We start from the raw sequence: 22758 nt of genomic DNA, 5'->3' as shown, positions 1-22758 counted from the left end.
AGTGGGTGGGGTCTCCCCTCCTACGTGCCCTCCTGCACCCCCTCCCTGCCGTGTGCCCTCCCCCGACCCCTTCCTTGCTGTGAGGGGTCTGAGCTTTGCCTCCCCTCAAAGGAGCCCGGGCACCACTAAGCAAGAAGCACCCTGAGGGCAGCAGGCACCATGGGGCGCTTGGAATCATCATCGCTGGGGTGCCAGGGTCTGTGCCTTGCTCAAAGAAAGTGGTAGAAAATGTCTGTGCTATAATGAGCTGTGTCCTCCAAGGTCCCAGAGGTGACCCCCTGCCCCTCCTTGCTGTCTAGCAGTGTCTTCTCCAGTTTGTGCAGGGATGGGAAGAGCTTTGGCTGGCTGGGATCACAGGTCTGGGACAGGGCAGTTACACCCTCACAGAGCAAAGAGGTGCCCAGACCCAGACCCAAACCGGCCTCAGACTCAGAGTCTTCAAGGCTGTGTATTTTCAGCAACTACCCCATGGTTCTGGCGGTCACCTCAGCTTGTGGCCTAAAGGACACGAGAGGGAGTTCTGCATTGGTCCAGGAGGGGAACCTGAACAGCCCAGGAGGCCTGGAGACCCTGTAGATGTCTCTCACTGTGCTGGTCTCCCCAGAGGCCGTGGCCTGAAAGTCACATCCCAGTGACTTCCTTGCAGAACCCTGAAAGCAGCAGGTGCTCGCTTTTGGTGCGCCAAGAGGGCATGTGCAGGGCGACGGATGGGCCTGCGTTTGCAGCATTTCACTATTCCTGCCAAGTAAATACCGTCCACCCTGATACTGGCTCCTCGTGTGATGTCACCACTTGGACTTGGGGGGCAACGTGCACATAGTTCCTCCTACAAGCCCACTAGAGATGGCTCTGGCCCCTGAGCTGCCAGGGGTGACCCAAGTCTGCCTGGATGTCTGCCATCCTTGCTTCCCATTTCTGATTCCTCCTCCAAGAAATAGAGAGAAGAGGCGCAAGGTGGCAGCCCGGGGAGGGGGGCTTGCCCTCTGGCAGGCACGTGACCTGTGGTGCCCCCCACGAGACCCATTCCCCACCCACCCGCTCTAATACACTCTAAACTCCAGTGATCTAAGTGAAGGTTTCAGATTAACATTTAAATTAATGCTGGACTAGAAATCTGGGGACCAGGTCGCTGATGTGACAGTCTGTTAACGTGTTCTGTGACCTGGGGCAGAAATTTAAAATGCTCTTTTCTAGTAGAGCCGTCTGCAGGGAGGTCGGGAATGGCAGACCCAGACTGGTGTCTCCCCACGCAAAGGGATGCCTCGGCCCAGAATACCTACTTGACCAAGACTTCTGCTTCCAGGCCCAGCCTCACCGGGGCCCAGAGAGCCAAGAACACCCAAACCCAACAGTGGCACAGGTGTGGTGGCAGGACAGGAGCTGACATAGGAGTGCAGACTCAGAGAACAGAGGGCACTGTGGCCGTGGGGCCCACGGTGGTCGCCAGGCCCGAGCTGGGGATTCCACACAGAGTCCAGAGGGGGAGAGCAGAGGACAGCTGCACGCTCACATAGTCCGACAGCCCAGAGGGAAGCAGGCCAGACCACACTCCCGCTAGAGCAGGGCTTGAGCAGGGTGGTGAGTGCCAAGCCAGTGCTAGCCAGAAAGAGGGCTGTGGCCTCTCCAGCCCCCAGCTGCAAGGAGGGAGGGCTGGAGGGAGCTGCCAGGGCAGGGGCCACCTGCACCTGGGAGACCCTCAGACTGGGTCCACCTTGTTCTCAGGACCTTCACTCCAGTGTTATTCTCTCAGGCTAAGTGCTGCACTTCTGAAGTCGGCCCAGTGGCCAGAGCAGCCTCCTGCCCTTATACTGACCGCTTCGTCTCTGCTTCCAAGATGTCAACCCCTCACCCCAGTCTCATAGGAGCTGGGGAAAGGGTGTCAGACAAACCCACACCTTCTGCCCACTTTTGTCTGGCTCCTTGTGGATGAGCCCCTGCCTTGGCTGTCCTTGGGGGTCCCAAGTAGCCCCACTCTTGGCATCAGTGTGGGCACCTGCTTATTTTTTCTAAAGGGACTCCTCATTGCAGCCTGCTGGGGGGCTGCCTGCCACCTGCAAGGCCTAGGGGGCTGTGCCCTGACTCATCAGGACCCTTTACCTCCACCAGAAGAGCCCACATGGGCTCTTCCTGATTTGTGTCTTGGAGGCCAAGGTGATGCTCCCCTGGGAGTGCAGTGAAATGGCAGTGGCTGAGACAGGTGGAAGCTGGTCTCCCTCCCATAGAGCATGGAAGGGGCTGCCCCACATGAGCTCTTCCCCGTACTCCTCTCCTCTGCCTGGTCCTGGTGACCCAAGGTGAGCTCCAGCCAGTGTCCATGCTTCAGCAGTGGGCCAAGGAGGGGCAGAGGGTGAGTGGCAGCTCCTCAGAAGGTACTAGAACACAGTTCCGGAGTCCAGTTGCAGGGTCTGGCCCGGCTGTGAGGGATCCAGAAAGGGAGAGTGTGCTCTCAGTGGCACGCCCTGCTCTGGGGGGCTGGGGGCTGGCACAGGATGGCAGCTTGGCGGCCCCTGCAACACCACATTACATTCAGATGCCAAGTGTGGACACGGACACCCTAGACACATCTCCCGTCCCTCTGGCGCTGGGCTGAGCAAACCTTCCCTGGCCACTGAGCGGCCTGGGGAAAAGGGTGTCCTGCCTGAAGTCAGGCATCAGATTGACGGCCCAATACCAGGTATCATGGTGTTCCATGACAACGCAGGCTGATCGAGGGTCACCTGGCCAGCAGGAGCCCTGTGTGTCCCCAGGCCTAGGGTGTGCTCCAGTGGTAGCTCAAGCTACTGACATTGGTCTGTGTTCTGGGCCACCAAGAAACCCAAAAGAGTTGTTTGATCTCCCCAGGCCACTCTGAGAAACAGGTGTAAGCACTAGGCCACCATCGCAGGTAGAAGCACATCTATAAATGGCTGTGACGTGTGGGAATGCTCATGGCCACCTAGCACACGGCCACCTTCTTGACCGTGACTGGCCTTGGTCGTAATCAGCGTGCCCATCAGCCACCACGTTCTAAAACGCAGAGTAGGCTGTTAAACGCAGTGTCAGGCAGCTGTGCCAGAGTCCAGCTCCGGGTAAGAAGGTCAGGCTGTCCTCACGGAGACTGAAACGCAGTCGCTGAAACACAGACACTCAAACGCTCCACTCAGAAGCTCATTTCACAGCCAGAGGGTTGGGGCCATCCAGACTGCGGCAGCCTCTGCTTCATGCTGTCTGGACGCTGGGATTGTCTCTTTGGGCTGGCCCTGTCATGCTGACTTCTAGCTCACGTACAGGGCAAAGACAGAAAACCCGAAGTCAGTTTCCAGTTCAGTAAACGAGGCTGATGTTGGAGGCATCCCTTCGTTGATCTTCATTTGTGAAGCTTCAGACCCATGCAACCCTCAGCTGTCTCAAGCTAGGCAGCCACATCCCTGGGAAGAGGGGGAGAAGGGCAAACCCAGCTGGATTGCCCGTAAAAATAGGTTTCGGCGAGTCCCTTAGACTTTAAGCCCAGCAAAAATGTATCTTGGGGAGCAGGCCCAGTTGGGCCAACCTGTCCCATAATGCAGAAGCTACTTGGGTATAACTAATGCAAACCAGAGGGGCTTTCAGATGCTGCCACTCAGAGTATGCACACCTTCATTCTTTTAAGAAAGCACATTTTATATGCAGAAGTACATTGCATATGGTTTTTTTTTAAAGAGTACAAAAGGGAATGCAGAGAAATTAGGCTCAGTGTGGCTACCTTAGAAAACTCGGCAGAGGACAAGAATCCCCATCAGCCCCTAGAACACATCGCTGTGCCTGCTATTCCAGCCAGAGCATGGTCCAGAGGGTGCCCCATGCTGCCACACCTCAAAACACCGCTGCTGAGGGCTCAGCTCTGGCTTTCCTGCCCTGACCACGGTTGTTTTCTGTCTTGTTCAGCGTGCAGGGCCCTGATGGATGAGGTGGAACATGACGTCACCAAGGCTCGGCAGAAGAAGATCAAGGTGGGCTCCTTCCGAATAAATCCTGATGGGACACAGGAGAGGAGAAAGGTAGCGGAAAAGAAATTATGTGCCAGTGTATAATTGCGGATATGGGCAATTACCAACCATTTATCCAAACAGCAGTTGGTCTTAATCTTCTAACCTTTCTCTTGTTCAGGGTATCAGCTCTAAATTGCTTCTGAGTCCTGGGGGACCCAAAGTAATCTTTAAGCTTGAAATTGAAGTATCTCTCTCAGCACCTAAATTTTGTATCTTGTCAAATCGGAAGACATTTCAACACCGGGCATTCATCAGAATAAAAATAGAGCTTCCGTGGTTCTTGGCAAGGCCAGCAGGGGGCCCAGAGAGGCTAAAGGGGCAGCCCAGAGAGGCTCTGAGGCTGAGTGTCCCCCCACACACCCCTCCTGCCCCGAGACCTCCAGATTTCTGGTGGGGGATGCAGGATGTAGGACCCAGCTCCAGGACAGACTGGGCACTGGGCTGTGCGGGGAGGAGAATTGTTTTTGCACAACCCAAAGCTGTGTTCACCCAGAGGGTCAGATGCCCATGAGTGCTGTAGGGGCAGAGTCAGGCATCAGATTGTCGGCCCAATACCAGGGCCCAATACCCCAGAGGGGCGGGGGGCCTGGAAGCCACTGCACACGGCTGCTGGTCCATAAGGGAGCAGACGCTTTCCCCTCTGAGCATGCAGGTGATGAGTGCCCAGAACACACAGCCAGTTTCAGTGTTGTTCTGAGGGAGCTATTGCTAGACCATTGGTCCACACAATCCTCTGTCACTCAGAGAACAGAAGTTGATTGCGGAAGTCCTGTTGTTCCTTCCAGGCACTGCACCCTGTCTTAGAGCAAACAGCGGGAGGCGGGCAGTCTACACACATCCCCTCTCTGGACTATGCTTGGTCCATTCCTGCAATGGAGATGGGGCCGGGGCTCCACAGTGCTCTGAGTTGTGGGACAGTGGCAGCCAACCCTCACAGAAGGCATGTCTTCTTTTTACGTTGCCTAAGTTACAAATACAAAGGAAGCATTACCCACAAGTCAGCAGTGCCCAGGGGAGAGCCGGGCACTTGGGGTCTGTCTCTTGGGCCCACAGCTTCCCCACAGGCACGTGCATAGGCGACCTTCAGGAGGCGTCTTCGACAATTTCATAGGATGGGCCTCATGCAGCCCCTTGGGAAGCTCTGCTGCAGGGGTGACACCTGCATCTGGGAATACCTAGGTCCACAGTGGTCACCTGAGTGCTGGACGCATCCCTCCACCCCTGGAGCAGTCCTGGCCCCTGACACTCAGCCTGAGCTGATTCTTATTGTCACGCAGGGCTAGGGAAGATGTGTAAGCGTGCGTGTGTGTCTGAGTAAATGTGTGTGTATGTGTGTCTACATACGTGTGTGTCTACATGGGAGTGTGTCTGTGTGTGTGTCTACACATGTCTATATGTGCGTGAGTGCGTCTATGTGTGCATGTATCTGTGTGTCTATGTGAGAGTGTGCATGCGTGTGTATGTCTATGTGTGAGTGTGTGTCTGCGTGTGTCTCTGTGTGTATATGTTTGCCAGCGTAGATTTAAAAATAAACTGACTCTTACTACTTTGATAACTTAGAGCAGCGGTTCTCAACCTTCCTAATGCCGAAATGTATTTTCATTGTTAAAAAGGGGTTGTGACCCACAGGTTGAGAACCGCTAACTTAGAGCCTAGGCTCTGTGATGGGGAGGAGGATGTCTTTCTCCAGAGGGTAGGAAGGGAGAGAGGGCAAAGGGAATGACTGCAGGGTCCTGGAGGAGAGGGGCATGGGCTGTAGGGCACTGGCTGTCCCTTGCTGACAGCCTGCTGGACAGTAGCCCTGCTCAGAGACTGATATCTCTGTTACCAGGAGGTGATGGAGACTTGGGATGGGGGCTGTGACCCTGCCATCACGTGGCACCAACTTGTGTTTTCCGCCCTCCCATGTTCACGCACCATACTTGGTGACACAGCCCAGGAGCCATTGTGTAGGAGTCTGGGTTTCCAGTGGCCCCTTCCAAGCCAGACAGATTTACCTGGAGGACACAGGCCACAACCCTGCCTTCTCTTGACAACCAGAGGGGATCAAGATGAAGTCACTTTTCCAAATTTTCCAGAAGCACTGGGTCTGCAAAGTAATTTGGAAGCAGTCACTGCACTGTGTCCCAATGTGTGACCAGGCTGACCTGAAAGCCATAGCTATAGGGAACGGGTGCCATCAGCCAACCTCTTACCTGGAGCTGCAGGGCAGGAAGGGGCAGAGGCCAGCTCCACTGGAGACTGCTGCCCAGCAAGATCCCCTGCAGAGGTGTGGTGGGGTAGACCTGGCCTGAGCTGCTGGGAGAGCTGCCTTCAAGGCCATGCTTAGGTAGGTGGGTGGTCAGCATTCTTCCTCTGGTTGACTCGTGGTGTGATAGGTCAACAGTTCCCAGATTTCAAATAGCTCCACCCTCTTCCCCAGGAGGCTCCTAGGAGGTCTCTAATCTTTCCCACTCAGAAAACTCTCCTGTGCTATGAGTCACAACCCCGTGGGGCTGTTTTCTTCAGCCAGCGATTCCTTGACCAAACTCTGAGCACAGGGGTCTCTGCCTGGATCAGGGCCAGGTGAGCACCTGGGGCCACAGCAGACTCATTGCTCTCTCCTGTGTGGTGGCCACAGAACCCATTCAGCAAAGAACATGGGAAGGTTCCTGGCTGCCAGGAAGTGTTCCCTGCCCAGTGTGGCTCACCACAGGGCACATCTGCATTTTTCTTCTTCCCGCGTCTCTATACCAGCAGTCCTCAACCTGTGGGTCACGACCCCTTTATAACAATGAAAATACATTGCAACCTTAGGAAGGTTAAGAACCACTGCTCTATAAGGAAGGAATGAAACTCTGATCCCCAAGCTGTGTCCTCAAAGCTGAGGGGCTGTTACCATGGGGTCCCTGGAGAGCTCACCCCTGGGTTGGAGAGGTGGGGGGTGCCTCTGAGAAACTACATTCCTGAGGGAGATTGGGAGGTGAGAGAGGATGAGTTGGGCTCTCAAGCACCATGTGGCCCCAAAGTATGTGACAGGCTGTGTCCACGTGGTGTCTGCTCTGTGCTTAGTCAGGCAGGGTGACGTGCATGGAAGGATGTGTGGCTCAGCCACTTCTTCAGGGCCAGCTCTCCCTTGGTTAGAAGACTTGCAGGAGGGCAGCCAGTGAGACAGTGGCTCTGTGCAGTGACCCCGGGCAGCCACTGCCCCACCTGGCTCCATCCCTGGTGAAGGCAGGTGCCAGGGAGGGCCCATCTGTCCTGCATTCTGCCCTAGGGATCTGAGGAAGTCCCGAGCATGCTCTCGCTGACTCTCTCCTCCCCTCACCCCTGACGTTTTCCCGGTTCTTTGTATTCTGCCATTATCAGCATTGTGGCTTCTGGAGAAGTCCACTGGCCCTAGGACTTTCACTGGATTTACTAGCAGTAATGCCCCAGGGGTGGGTCAGCCTCCACTGAGCCCTGAGGGTGCTCAGAGTACCTGGGAAGTCTGTTGCCATGCCCAGGCCTGTCCTACAGCAGTCAGGGCCCCAGTCTCCCCCACCTGCTATCGCCAGGTCCTGGGCTCTGCACCTGGCTCCTGCAGGCTGAGCTCCTGCATCTTGTCACTCTGTGGCTCTGAACAGGCCTTGCCTTGAGCTCTTGGTCTGTGTTTCCTCCCTTGACACATCCGTCCATGAGGAAGGGCTGCCCTACCGTGGGGAGAAGTCGCACACTGGAGCCTGGTCACTCTCAGACCCCTGAGTCTGAGGGAGGGAGCTGGCGGGACTGGGCCACATCTGCCGTCTGCCGTCCTTCAGCGTTCCCTGCCTTCCTGCTGCCAGCTCTGCCTTCTCTGCCTGGCCACGTCCCCAACTTGGCACAAGGGAACAAACGTACCCTCAGTGAGAGCCCCTCTGGGTGTGTTCCAGTAGAATTAAGCTCCTTTCAGTGCCGGGGACGGTGGGGGCGGGGGGGGGACAACCAGTTTGCAAATGCAGCCTTCCTTCCCCTCTCCATAATCTCCCAAGTAAATAGTCCCGGGAGAATCCCAGTTAAGGCTGTAGCAAAAAGGCCCTTTGGGGCAGCTCATCCCCTCTGGGGGTCTGGCGTGGTTTCTGAGTGCTGGAGATCCTCAGACCACCTCCGCGTTGTGACTGTGAGTCCAGGAAGAGACTGGAAACTTTCTCCAGAGGGACACAGGGCCCAAGGCTCCATCCACACCCTGTCTGGGCCAGGGCAGGACAGCAAGACCCTTGGGGAAGGGTGTCCCAGCTGCCCTTGAGTTACAGCTGTTACCTTCCGGGCTGTGGGGGTGGGGCAGCCTGGAAGCCGGACTTGGTGGGCCCCCACACCTGAGCTGAGGCTGGCCTGCTGAATTGGCTAGAGGGGAGGAGGAATGGGTTGTGTGGCACAGGGAATTATTAGAAAATAAGGCTCATTTATTTTAATTGACATCATCCTCCAGATAGCTCAGAGGTCTTCAAATGTTATCGATTTTGTGGGACAGCTTATAAAAATAGAGACGATGAGGTGGCAGCTATTTAGTAACACACAACATATGCAGCCCTTAGTTCCCAGAGATTTACCGCCTGTTCCAGTTGGAAACACCCTTCTTAGCCAGGGTTTTGTTTTTAGTGCTGCTCTCAACCTTTTGCTTGCTGCTGTTTGTGACACGCAATGGTTGTCCTCCACTGGCAAAGCTCTCATTTTGCAACTGGGGGCAGTGGGAGGCTCTGCAGGGAATGCTCCTTGAAGCCCGGAGTTGAGAGCGCAGACTGCGCAGCACCCGCGTAGCTACTAACAGGTCAGAGACCATCCCGCCGCCTGGGTGGGTGGGAACACTCCCCCTTGACACTTCCCCTGCTTCCTTACAAAGCCATGTCTATTCAGCAAAACACAGCCAGCATTTCAGCGCTGAGGATACTTTTCTGTTTTTTATTTACTTCTTAAAACTTTGGATTAATGGCAGTTGTAGTAAAATACAGTTAGCAACACAGCTCTACACAGTCCAGAGATGGCCCTTCATGTTTACTTTGCCAGCAAGTATTTATCCTCCTCCCCTGATAATCATGGCAGGCAGATCCCTGTGAACAAGGGTCTCAATGAATCTCTGTTTTCTGGGGGCACGCAGGGCTGGGAGCTGGAGTTTGGGGGCTTACATTTGCCTATGCACGTCGGAACTCTGAGCTACAGTCCCTGGGTTGAGACTGCCGGCTCTTTTGCCCACTACCTCGGAGTGGCCCTAGGGCCTTGCACTCTGAGTGCCACCTGGGCATGGCAGATGGAGCACGAGGGCCCTCCGCTTCAGCTAGGGGTGGGCACCAGCATTCCCTATACAACTTGGAATGTTCAAACAGGGAAAGCATCAGAATTGACAGTTGTGAGGAGGAGACTAGCTCCTTTGCTGTTCAATGTTTCCTCACAACCCTGGGGGTGAAATTGGGCCGCATCAGTTTCATTTTAACTTGGCTGATGAGGCCCAAAGAGCTTTAGTGACTCATTTTTGGCACTAATTTAATTCACTAAGTAAATTTAGACAAATTCCAATGTCATTTACTATTATTAGGGTGCAGAGATGACACCCCAAAGTGGCTCTTGGAGCACCTTGAGTTTAGAAACAACTGGAAGGTCTTAGGAGCTGCCTCAGAACCAAGAACTTTCTAGCCTTCTCTGGTTTCCTTCCCAGCCCCACGTGCAGGAAGAGATTCTCTCTCGAGTTTCCTTATCTGACCCAGGAAACTTCTTTCCAAAAGAAATGCAATTAAAGAAAATGCCAGGAAGGCTATGTTAACCAGTGTGATGAAAATATGTCAAATGGTCTATAAAACCAGTGTACGGTGCCCCATGATTGCATTAATGTACACAGCTATGATTTAATAATAAAAAAAAAATTTAATGCAATTGTCTTAAGACTGTCTCCCCAGGAGCCTCATCACATAGCCAGAAAAGATTCCACAACCCAGAGAAGTCTACAAGTCATCAGAACACCCATGGAGACTCTTGTCCATTCAGAGAGCCCCTCTAGTCTCAGTCAGCACAGCCAGCCTTGCTCACAGCACAGCCCTGCCCTTGCCTCCCTATAAAATGCTAAAACTGCAAAAAAAAAAAAAAAATGCTAGTCCCCTGGGTAGGGAGCTATCTACCTCCAGGTCTGTTCACTCCCCTAAGAGTTATCTGCTGCTCCTGAGAATGACCTGTAGCCCCCACTTCCTGTCCTCTGTGAAGAGGGAATTTAAGCTTCATTCATCTGGCCCTTCTTCAAGTCTCATTTTTATATGGCTTCTTTACTCCTGCACATTAATGCATTTTTATGGCTTTCCCCCCTAGTAATCTGTCTATTGTCAGTCATTTTGGTAAACCTTCAAAAAGAGAAGAGAAATGTTCCCTTTGCCCCAACACTGTCGACAGAGGTAGCCCACCCTGTACTGTGCTGCACAACAGCAGGGTGTTATGGTGCCCTGGACTTGTGCAGTGCACAACCTGCACAATTAGACATGGGGTTCTGTTTGCTAAAGAAACGAGAGGGGTGGGCCAGCCAGGAAGTGAAGGGGGATTTGGTCCATCAGAAATCCACTCCCACTAGTGAGTTATAATATCTGTTTAGTAGGTACAACCAGCAGGTAGAAAGATATGTATATGTGTTTGTGTGTGTGTATTACATAGTGTGTGTAAATATAAAAAATATCAAAGCATAGCTTATAGATAAAGAGAGTATTATTTTGTAATGCTTTATGTAATGGGTTGCAATGTCAAAAGTGGGTCATGTCCAGAAAATTGAAAGCCACCGTAACAGATGGCTATCCCCAGCATGAGATGGTAGCCTAAAGATATTTTATTTGGGAAGATTATTAATACCCCAAAATGCCACAATTCCTGACTCCTTATGCAGAGAACAATCAAAACATCTCCTCTGAATCCAGACATAACAGTAATAGCTGTGATTTAGTGGTGTGCATAGCTATACACGAAATGACATGTCCACAGTAATCCACAGCTACACACGAACTCACAGTTACACACTAATACACAGATACACAGGAAATCACGGTTACACACTAATCCACAGCGACACACAAAATGACAGGTCCACACTAATCCACAGCTACACAGGAAGACACAGGTCCACACTAATCCACAGCTACACAGGAAGTCACAGTTCCACACTAATCCACAGCTGCACAGGAAATCATAGGTCCATACTAATCCACAGCTACACAGGAAATCACGGTTACACACTAATCCACAGCGACACACAAAATGACAGGTCCACACTAATCCACAGCTACACAGGAAGTCACAGGTCCACACTAATCCACAGCTACACAGGAAGTCACAGGTCCACACTAATCCACAGCTACACAGGATGTCACAGGTCCACACTAATCCACAGCTACACATGAAGTCACAGGTCCACACTAATCCACAGCTACACAGGAAGTCACAGGTCCATACTAATCCACAGCTACACACGAAATCACAGGTCCACATAAATCCACAGCTACACATGATATCATAGGTCCATACTAATCCACAGCTACACAGGAAGTCACAGGTCCACACTAATCCACAGCTACACACGAAATCACAGGTCCACACTAATCCACAGCTACACAGGAAGTCACAGGTCCACACTAATCCACAGCTACACATGAAGTCACAGGTCCACACTAATCCACACCTATACAGGATGTCACAAGTCCACACTAATACACAGCTACACACGAAATCATGGGCCTGTGTGTCTGTGTGTGTATCTGGGCCTGCCTGGGGGTGGGCCTGTGTGTCTGTGTGTGTTTCGAGGCCTGCCTGGGCACGGACGTGTGTCGGTTTGTGCACAACACGGGCTCAGGTGCTCGACACCACCTCTCTCAGTGCAGAGAGTGTGAGGCAGGTCACTAAGCCTGAGCTGCAGGCCCTGGGGAGGAAGGAGGTGCATTTCTCCTGCGGCCCACTTTTAGGGCCCTGCCCTGCCTACCTGGGCGATGTCCTTCTCCACGGGTCCAGCAGGGGGACCTTTCTCCCTGGCTCCTGCCCTCTGGACTCTGCTTTGACAAGAGGTTAACAACCTCCTTCCCCTCCCGCAAAGGGGGGATTAAAAATTCATGCCATTCCCAAGGAATGTGGGAAGAAGGGGTGACACAAAATTAAAAGGGAGAGATTATTTTAATCCTCTCGGAGGACGCTGAAACAAAGCAGCGAGAGCAACGTGCTGTGGGTGTGTCCACGAGACCAAGGCAGGAGGATGAGCTTTGCTGAGTGGCAGCAGGCTGTTACAGACTGAGTGCTTTCCTCCTCTAAGTGAGAAACTTGACTTAATCCTCTAGATATTGCCTTTCTGATCAAAGGTGCTCAGATTTGCATACGTCATTTTCCTGACGTTGTGGTGAGTGGATTTCAAAGTTGATATCAACTTCTGCTGCTCAGGGTCTCAACCAGGACAGGACTGTGGAGCTAGGCCAGAGACCTACCAGGCACTGGGGAGCTGGACTCCAGGCTGGCTCTCGCTGTCACCCTGTGGGCTCTCCCCACAGGCCGCTAGCTGCTGTGCAGACCTCTCTTGTTCCCTCACGCCGGCACTCACCTAGACAGGATATGAACAAACATCACCTGGTTTGGAGAGTTGGGAACAATTTCTTGCTTCTCTGACTAATGGGTGTGTTCCGAGGTGGGACATCAGAGCAGCCTCACCTGTTTGCCAGCTAAAGATGGAAGGCTCTGAATTGGGGGTGCTGACTTTGCCTTCTCTGCCTTCTCTGCCTGGTGTTTAAGAGGCCAGGAGGCTGGGGACCCTGGGGGTCTGAGGATGCTGCAGGGGGTGAAGCCGTTTGGAAACCCTGTTTCTGCAGTTCCCTGTACATGGCAAGTGCCACATAGGTGATATCCCTCTGTGGTTTTTTATTAGTTATTCTGACTGCAACAGAAGATTCTGTAGAGATGTCCAGGTATTTTTAAATAATATCTGTAAGTAAGAAACTTGAATGGATATAAATCTGGGATTTTTTGGTAGTTAATGAGGTTGATGAAGGAGAAATTAGCATATTTTGTTCTCTCACTACAGACTGAGGCAGGTGGCGTTTGGAGGCATGAATTTTCCTGATTCATGAGATGAACTTCATGACATTTCCAAAGGATACTAAAGCCCCATAGCTGGAAGGGAAAGCCTGGTCTATTGCCAGACTGGACAGTTACACCATTCGTGTGGGACGGGAAGACATTGTAGGGTTACTGTGAGATTTTAAATACAAATTCTTTTCACTTGGGTCTGATTCAAACAATTTTCCAGCAGGAGTTTATGGGGGGAGGTGGTAGATGCCATAAAATAAAGCAATGGATAATTAGGTGTCCCAGTTCTAAAGAGGTGGAAAATCCTGCCGGAGAATCGTTGAGAAGGACAATGACCTCGAGAAGGATGCAGAGCCCGCAGGTGCACGCAGACACAGCTCTCTTCTGCAAGTGAAATCACTGACGCTCTCTCCATCATAAATCACCTGTGGAAAAATGGTGCTGAATTTTCAGAACCAACTTTTTCCTCTTTAGATGCTGGCGTCATTTTTACTTATAGAGGATCCTCCTAGACATTGGTCTGAGTCAGTGGTTCTCAACCTTCCTAATGCCTCCTAATGCCGCGACCCTTTAATACAGTTCCTCATGATGTGGTGACCCCCAACCATAAAATTATTTCTGTTGCTGCTGCGTAACTGTAATTTTTCTACTGTTATGAATCGTAATGTAAATATCTGATACGCAGGATATATTTTCATTGTTACAAAGGGGTTGCGATCCACAGGTTGAGAACCGCTGGTCTGGGTGAAATCCCATTTGTTATTTTGAACGGACCCGTTCACGCATATTCTGTTTCGCTTGCTCAGACTGTCCACCTGCGACCCTATTCTCCACTTCAGTGTGGCACGTGCGGTGGGGGTCAGGATGTCCACGGAGATGCTGTTACTCATTCTCTCAGGGTTCTGGTTGATGGGGGCAAGAGGCTCAAGGCTTATGTATTTTGGGGGAGCTGCTGAAACAAAATAGCCCTTTCCCCATGTCTGGGGCATTGCCCTGGGCCACAAGGGCTGACATTCTTGCTGGGGTTTCCTGTTTGCCATCTGCCTGGCTTGACTGTGAGAAGCTGAATGGGGGGAGGGCTCCGAAGGGCCAAGTGAGCAGCACTTAGAAACAGAGACACAAACAAGGAATGATTCCTTCTTCGAACGCATCTTGTTCAGGGCACCCCGTCTGACCAAATGCTAAACCCTAAGCTTTGAAGACAGGAAGAGAAGGACGGGCTCTGAGCAGTGGATGACAGTCAGGACCAGCCAGGGGCAGGCATCTGGCACTCCGGCGTCACCTGTATACTGACTCAAATGTTGCTCTGTGTTCTGAATTGGTACCTAAACCTCCCAATTCTAGATGTCACAATTGGTCTAATTACTTGCATATTGTTGTTTGGCCTCTATTCCCTGCTTTTTCTATTTTTTAGAAAATAAACCTTTAGCATAGAAGGCAGAGATTACTTGTCAAGAACTTTGCTATAGCATGAGCCCAGTTTCCCTTTGACAAAAGTCTGTCTAGAATGAGAAGCCCACTAATGAACAGAGTTGCTCTTTGTGGCCTCGAGTATCAGGAGGGTGTGCTTGCAGGAACCAGGCAGGCTGTGTCCAGGAGCAGGAAGGTTGGTTCTGCCTGGTTTTATAAGTCAAAGCACATGGCACAAAGGGTCCAACCTGGACAAAGCTGTACAGAAGACCCAGGCAGGGTGACCAGCAGACCAGAGCACAGAGAGCCTCTGTCCCGTTAGGACTGTTGAGCACAAGTTCCAACCTCTGGAACCAGCTTCCACAGTAGTGGTTCTCACCTGGGGGTGATTTTGCTCCCTACTGGACAATTGGCAATGGCTGGAGATGTTTATTTTTTGCACGATGAGAGGGGAGGGGGCTGTTGGCAGCTAGTGGTAGAGGTCAGGGTGCTGGGCAGTCCCGCTGCACAGGGCTATTTGGTCCTCCACGTCAACAGTGCTGAGGATTTTCTCATAGGAATTTTCTCTACCCAGATCCAGAACTCCAGTGTTTGGAGCAAGTGCTGGCTTATGGCACGTGTGAAGATGACTCTGCTGGAGCATACTTTGAGGCTCTCTGACTGATTTAGATCCAGTCTGGAGACAGACAAATCTGCATGGCGCAAGCTGGGGAGGTGCACGGCAGGCTGGGCCCCAGGCCAGGGAGGCAGTGCCCTGGGTTGAACAGTGTCCCCCCAGAACCCCAGAGTGCCACCTTGTTTGGAAAGAGGACCCCTGTAGGTGTCATCAGTCAAGACGAGGTCATGGGGTGGGCCCTAATCCAGTGACTGGCACCCTCATAAGACAGTGACAAGGAGACACAGGGACAGAGTGGGGAGCACCAGCTAAGGGTGGAGGCAGAGATTGGCATGATATGCCTACAAGCCAAGGTCCACCAAGCATCGTCAGGGACCACCAGACTTGGGATGAGGCTGGGAAGGATCCTCCCTGCAGCCTTCAGAGAGAGCACAGCCCCACCCCACTGCTGAGCGTGGATTCCAGGCTCTAGAACTAACAGAGGATGACGTCAGTCTGCGCTGCTCTGTAACAGCAGGTGACAAGCAGGACCAAACTCCTAAACCCCCAGCAGCTGGAGAGGGGACAGCTGAGGCCTGGCAGCGTGAAAGACGGAGGCTGTAAGCCCTGTGCACCAGAACAGCTCACGCAGAAAGCTACCCTTGGCATCCACGCCAACATCTGCAGTTTTGAGATTTTGTGATGTGGGCCATTCTCACTGGGGTTAGATGGTATCTCAGGGTGGTTTTGATTTGCATTTCTCTAATAGATAGGGATGATGAACATTTTTTCATATGTTTGTTAGCCATTTGTCTGTCTTCTTTAGAGAAGGTTCTATTCGTGTCTCTTGCCCATTGATATATGGGATTCTTGGCTTTTTCATGTGGATTAATTTGAGTACTCTATAGATCCTAGTTATCAAGCTTTTGTCTGATTCAAAATATGCAAGAGAAGGGAACACTTTTACACTGCTGGTGGGACTCAAACTAGTACAACCTTTCTGGAAGGAAGTATGGAGAAACCTCAAAGCACTCAAGCTAGACCTCCCATTTGATCCTGCAATCCCATTACTGGGCATCTACCCAGAAGGAAAAAAATCCTTTTATCATAAGGACACTTGTGCTAGACTGTTTATTGCAGCTCAATTTACAAAATTGCCAAAATGTGGAAACAGCCTAAATGCCCAGGAATGGATTAACAAGCTGTGGTATATGTATACCTTGGAATACTATTCAGCTATTAAAAAAAATGGAGACTTTACATCCTTCGTATTAACCTGGATGGAAGTGGAAGACATTATTCTTAGTAAAGCATCACAAGAATGGAGAAGCATGAATCCTATGTACTCAATTTTGATATGAGGACAATTAATGACAATTAAGGTTTGGGGAGGTGGAGGAAAAGCAGAGAGAGGGAAGGAGGTGGGGCCTTGGTGTGTGCCACACCTTCTGGGGGCAAGACATGATTGCAAGAGGGACTTTACTTAACAAATGCAATCAGTGTAACCTGGCTTATTGTACCCTCAATGAATCCCCAACAATAAAAAAAAAAAAAAAAAGAAAGCTACCCTCGGGGTTTCTCCTGCAGGACCGGGAAATGGCCACACTGGGCCTCTCATCCCCCAGCAACAACCTCCAGAGCTGACTTGTTCTTGACTCCTGGGCTCTGCATCCTGGAATGCTCACTGCGGATGTGAAGCTGTTTTCTTCTAAGTGGAGAATCTTTGTATATAGCCAGGTCTTTAACAAGAGAGAAATTTAAAGAGTCCAGGATGGCACATACTTGGAGAAAAATGGGAGCTGTGATGCTCCACAGACGGGAGGACAGTGCGTGCTTCACATGGCTCTGGGCTGTCGCCGCCTTGGCCTGTACCCTAGGGGCTGGGGGTCTAATCCAGGTGCTGCCCTCTCCCCCAGCCACCTCCCTGCTGGTTGTGATTGTCCCTTCTCTCCACTCGGGATTGAGGAGCGGTCCTCACGTGGCCCCATGTTGGTGGTGCTGCCCCTGTCCTTGTGGATGCCCCCACGGCGTAGGGTAAAGTGGGACAGGAAAGGGACAGGGATGTCTGACCTTGTCAGAGCAGTGTGAACCCAACTGCCCAAGAATGGAGGGGCCTGGGCTCCGCGACCTGCCCCCACCACAGTCCTACGTGGTCAATAAGATGAATTTAAGTGATTAAAGGAAGTTCTGGTGTGGAGAGAGCTCTGGTGGAGAGATTTTAAATTTTATATTGAAAGAGCTCTTATTCTCCTGCCCATTGTTTCAGTCAAGTGAAAAAATAATTAGGGTCTTTGGGCCTTTCCATGCCCTTTTTCCTGAACTTTTGAAAACATCAGAGGGAAGGAGCCCTCTCTAGCCACATTGGTGGGAACTGAGTGTGGGCATTCTGGAGAGTTCTGCCCTCCCTCTTACATGGAAATGCAGAGTTGAGGGTCACTGCCAATATTTTAGAGGGTTGCTGGTTCCTCTAATAAGGTCACCTGTTTAGCAAGACAGCTCTCAAGCTGTCCCGATGCTCATCACAGAGTGGTTAGGCCTCTGTGGGCTCCTGGGAAAGCCCCCACCTGGGGCCTGGTGGTGGAGCAGGAGCCCTGGGTTGGCTGTGCAGGGTTCCAGGCCATAAGCAAATCAGACTGGAGGAACCTCAGGCACCTGATGATGCCAGCTCAGGTTTTCAAATGTTTTCTTCATTAAAATGTTAAATTACCAAAGCAATACATGATGATATTAACTAGTGGTGTATGAAGAAAAGGCCGGTCAGTGCCCCCCACCATGCTTCCCCCACTCAGTCCCATGAGCACGGGGAAAGGCACGGCCTTCCCGGCGGACTCCGCGCTCACTCAGAGGGAAAAGGCTTCATGGCCAGTGTTTTCTTTGCCGTGTTTAAGTAACAGTAAAGTCATGCTACATGTGTTCCTCTGAAGAACGTGGACGTGGCGCGTGAGTGTAAATGTTTGCCTCATGCAATGGTCTGAACTATGTCCTCCACGATGCCGACTCCCCAGGTGACTGTGCTAGAGATGGTCTCTGAGGGGGTGATGGAGGTTAAACGAGGTCACAGGGGTGAAGCCTGGATCCCATAGGACTCGTGTCCTTAGGAAAAGAGAAAGACGCTTGGAAGGCAGGAGGACCACCGAGCCCAGGAGTGGGAGGCTGCAGTCAGCTGTGATCCAGCCTGGGAGCAGGGGAGGGACACCCAAGGTCTCTCTCAGCAGTGTGGCTGCTGCTTGATGAAACCACTGTCTAAATGCCAAGAAGAGCCCCCACCCACCACCCCTGCCCTGGACAGGGTCCTCCACCACTTTGATCTTGGACTTCCAGCTTCCAAAACTGTAAGAAAATACTGTTTTGCTGTTTAGGCCACCTGGTCGGCGGTATTTTGTGAAAGCATCCCTCACATGCTGAGACGCCTCCCTCGGGAAGAGTATATCTTGGACATCTCCAGGTCCATAGCAGAGATCAAACTTGTTTTTAAACATAGTGCATGGCCGCCCCCCACTTACAAGGCCATGCTTCTGGAGGTGAGCATTCAGGCCATCTCCAGGGCTTTGTCACCACACAACAACGTTAACATATGCCCTTATGCATCGCTGCTCTGATTTCTATGGGAAATAGATTCCTGAAGGGCGAGGGGCAAAGGGCATGTGCACATTTAAACCCATATCCAGGTTGTTGGGTTGCTGTCCCTGAAGGTTGCCTTGTCTGTGTCCCACCAGGGATGAATGAGACAGCCTGCTCTCCTGCATTTTTGCCAGCACTGGGTAATGTCATTCATTCTTTTAATGTTTGGTAATCTAGTTAAGTGAAAAATGGCACTTCACTGGTGTCTTACTTTCCCTTTCATGGGCTACTAGTGAAGTTGATCACACCGTCACCAGCATGTGGTTTAGATTTCCTTGGTTTCCAGCTGCCTGGTTTTAGGCTTCACCCATTGTTCTGCTGGCTTGCTCACTTTTTACACTGCTGTTAGGTAAAGATCAATCGTAGGTGCAGGAGCGTGCTTCCCTGGGCCGTGACTGGCCTGTGACTCATCTTTGACCACACTGACTCTCCCCCGGCTTCAAAAGGTCCCCTGCCCTTGGTTAGACCAATACTTTTATGTGTTTTCTTCCAATGGTTTGTACCTTTATGTTTAAATAATGAATTTATGCGCCATCCACTAAATCAATCTTACTACCCCCACTGTGTCACTTTTTAAGAAGATGAATTTATGGGGTACTGAGATAGCAGATATGCCCTCAAAACTTCTGAACTTCAGAAGCATTTTTAGAGCATTTGTTAAATTCCACATTTCCTTCTGGTTACTTGTGTGCTGTGATACATCTCTACCCTTGATTACATTTTATCTCGAAACCCAATTCCATGTACCACATAGTGTAATATTTTGCTTAGTGTGTTCTCAATTTCCATAAAATGAAAGCATGAATGAATAAATGGCTGACTATAGCTGCGCCATCTCTTCTCCATGGGCTCCGTGCAGTGTTTGGGGACTATTTCTGATATTTTGTGAAGACTCTGGGAGAGCGATAGAGCATCAAGAAAAAACAGAGGAGTCAGCACCTGTTCCCCTCCTGGGATTTAATTTGATGATGTCACCTGTCACTCTCCTGGGAGTTTAATGTGATGATGTCATGTCTATGACACCTGGTTTTAGCCAATCACACCCCGTACGACACGAAGGGGCTGTGAGATCAGAGCTGACGCTTTATAGATGAGACGCAGAGACAAACTCACAGGAAGCCTGCTGGTGTGGAGGGTGGGACAGGAGGGACAGGGCACCACCTCCCAGGCTCTGCTCCCACACGACTGTGGCTCTGTGGTACCGGCTGGGACAACCCTGAAAATCAGTCACAGCGTCTAGCAGTGGTTCTCAACCTTCTGAAGGCCACGATGTATTTTCATTGTTACAAAAGGTTGACTACCGCTGGTCTATGGCAGGAGTGGAATGTCGGTGTTCTGGGAACCAAACAGTCTGTTTAAGAGGGAGAAATCGCGTTAGAATCTGGACATTTAGCAGGACTGAATGCTACACTGTCCTCAGGGAGAAGAAATAAAACAGATGATTCAGTACTCCTGAACAGATAAAAAAATAATAATTATCAGAGGGTACGGTGGGAGGGAATTAAAGATCATAGTAGCTCAGTACAGAATTAGGGTCGATTAACCAAGCGTTGGTGATGCGTGTGCTCCATTTTATAAATACGGGCCAAAGATGCCATCAAGTGCCACCAGCGCCAGCTAACGGGTGTGCTGTGGAGGACCCAAGTGACCCGACTCCTCCCTGGGGCTCCCTAGAGGGTGAAACCTCCTCTTTCCTCACTTGTACCTTGGAGGGACTCTGCTCCAGCCTTCAGAGTGCTCCAGTTCACCACTGCACCTCGGCCTGGAGGGGGAGATGGGGCCATCAGCCTCCGCTCCTTGATTCTGCATTTCTGAGATATGGCTTGTACCAGTGTCCCAGGGTGGCAGCAACAAAGCCCTATGCATCAGGTGGGTTAAACAGAAACTTATTCTGAAACAGTCACGAGGCTGAAGCCCAAAACCAAGGCATGAGCAGGGCTGGCTCCTCCTGGGGGCTCAGAGTGAGGAGCTGTGCCTCTGGTGGTGGCTGGTCATCCCAAGTGCTTCTGGGGTGGAGGTGTGCCACGCCATAGTCACAGGACTGCCGTCCTTCTGTGTGTGTCTGTGTCCCTTCCTGCAGGAATAACAGTCATCCTGGATTAGAAGCCATCCTAACCGAATAGGACGTCATCTTAAATAATTATATTAGCGAACACCCTTTTTCTGAGCAAGGTTACCTCCCAGGTACTGGGCTAGGACCAGAGCATCTCTCTTGGGACACAATTCACCCCACCCCAGCCCTTACTGCAGGACGCCCCGGGACCCTCTGCACACTCTAATTCCATTAGGGACCCTTTCTGTGCCTTCCTGTGGGGTGTTTTGGGGCAGCAGGAAGGGGATATACCCAGTTCTGCTGTTGCTCTGGGACCTCCATCTCTTCATGTTTGGAAGCCGCTAAGCAGCTGTAGGGAGAGGCTAGCTGGCCTTGTCACCCTCCCACATGGCTTTGTGTGCCCTCTCTCTCCAGAGCAATAATGAAGATGTTACAGGAGCCAAACCCTAACATCGACCTTTATGCCCCCTCATGAGCGTCCCCCCACTTCCTGCCACTCCTGGCCCCCTCTGGACACGCTGAGCCATTTCTCCTTTGTCTCTGATCACAGTGTTGGCTTCTAGGACCTGAGACTGTCTCATCCAGGCTGGTTCAGACCATTTGGCAAGAATAATTTCACAAGCCTGGTATTAGAGGCTGCACAAAAGTCTAAATACATAATGCATCTAACCTTGGATTTTGTAATTCTGTCACACTCAAAACAAGCTGTCAAAACTGTCTGGCATGACTTATCCTTAATAAATCCCTAGTCCTGTTAATTGCTCCTTATTCCACTGAATAAGAATTGTTTGAAGCCACAAATCGGGTAAAGAATGGAGGATAATGGGATGTGTTCAGAGGATTGCACTGTTCCCCCCAGGACAAAGGGAGCCTACGACGCAGTGGGCACAGTTCGGCTCCCCTGGGGAAGCCTGGATTCAGTAGCCACAGCTTGGAGTCTGGCTGCTTTCAAATGGTTCATTCCAGAGAACACTGGGCAGGAGGGTAACGCATTGGTTTTCTTGGAGAAAGATCGGCTAGAGGGGAGACTACGTTCTGTGATGCTGGTTGCCCTAGAACCCATGACTTTGGGGTACCTGCCTGGTGCTGGCTATGACTGACATGCTGCAGGGAGCAGCCCGGGGAGTGTGGACAGCAGAGTAGACACGTGCGGGTAGCTCTTTGGAGGACTGCAGAGGCGTCTAGCACCTCCATGAAGATGAGAAGGTGTTTGCTCCCCCAGCCCCTGACACTCAGAGCAGGGCACTGAACAGACATGCTTGTCTTCTGACCTCAGCATATACTTTTGGGAGCTTGAGCAAGAAGTCCGCGCTCTTAGAGGATATGTTTTCCCCTCTGCAAAGTGATGGGGCTGCCACCCTCATGGTATGGACCAGAGCAGGGACAGAGACCCCCAGCTGGGACACCTGGCACTGCTGGCTCCTACTCACCACATCTCACATCTGTGTGGTTTTTTAAAAATTAACACGGGCCAACGTGCTAGAAAGTGATGTGAAGGACTTAAAAGGGAGGCTGGCAGCCGCTACCCAAAGGTGTGAGAAGTGCTCACTGGGCCCATATGGTCCACACCACCACATGTGCTCCCCACCCCACGCCCGCCCACTCTCACCTCCAAGTGAGGAGGAAAGCACGGCCAAAGGTTTTTGAGGAATCCCAGCAAATGAGAGGCCCTTGTCCCAGCCACTCCTCACTGGCATAGGAGAAAACCTTCAAGCAACTTGTATTGAGACTTGGGTTATAGTTGATTTTACCGCCGTCTCCCCACCAGCTGAACACAGTTCTGTGCATTGGGAGGAACACAGGGGAATGTATGTCAAGGTGACCTCGTTATCTCACAGTTAGGAATACGCCCCCAGAAAGAAGTGTAACTAGGGGAAAACCACCACATCTACAAAAAAGCTCCACTCTTTTAAAAAAATATTGTCAATACCCTGAATGTTCCACCAAGAACTCTGAGCTGAGCCACGAACCCCCATCGAGCACGTGGTTGTTACCAATGAGCACGCAGAGCTACGGGACACCAGAAGGGGTCTGTAAAAAGCAGCTCT

General features: G+C 51.4%; 1 protein-coding gene across 3 annotated transcripts in view; it reads left to right on the top strand.

Moving 5' to 3' along the window:
* CNPY1 (canopy FGF signaling regulator 1) overlaps window positions 1-22758 on the top strand; it is a 130822-nt gene that overhangs the window by 81459 nt on the left and 26605 nt on the right. For all 3 annotated transcript variants that reach the window (XM_053608889.1, XM_053608890.1, XM_053608888.1), the window contains exon 2: window positions 3904-4016. In XM_053608889.1, the coding sequence (XP_053464864.1) occupies window positions 3918-4016 (99 nt within the window). In that variant the 5' untranslated portion in view covers window positions 3904-3917. The remainder of the gene's footprint in view (window positions 1-3903; window positions 4017-22758) is intronic.

This window comes from Nycticebus coucang, chromosome 11, assembly GCF_027406575.1.
Source record: "Nycticebus coucang isolate mNycCou1 chromosome 11, mNycCou1.pri, whole genome shotgun sequence".
NCBI lineage: Eukaryota > Metazoa > Chordata > Mammalia > Primates > Lorisidae > Nycticebus > Nycticebus coucang.
This window is presented reverse-complemented; position numbering and strand designations above follow the sequence as displayed.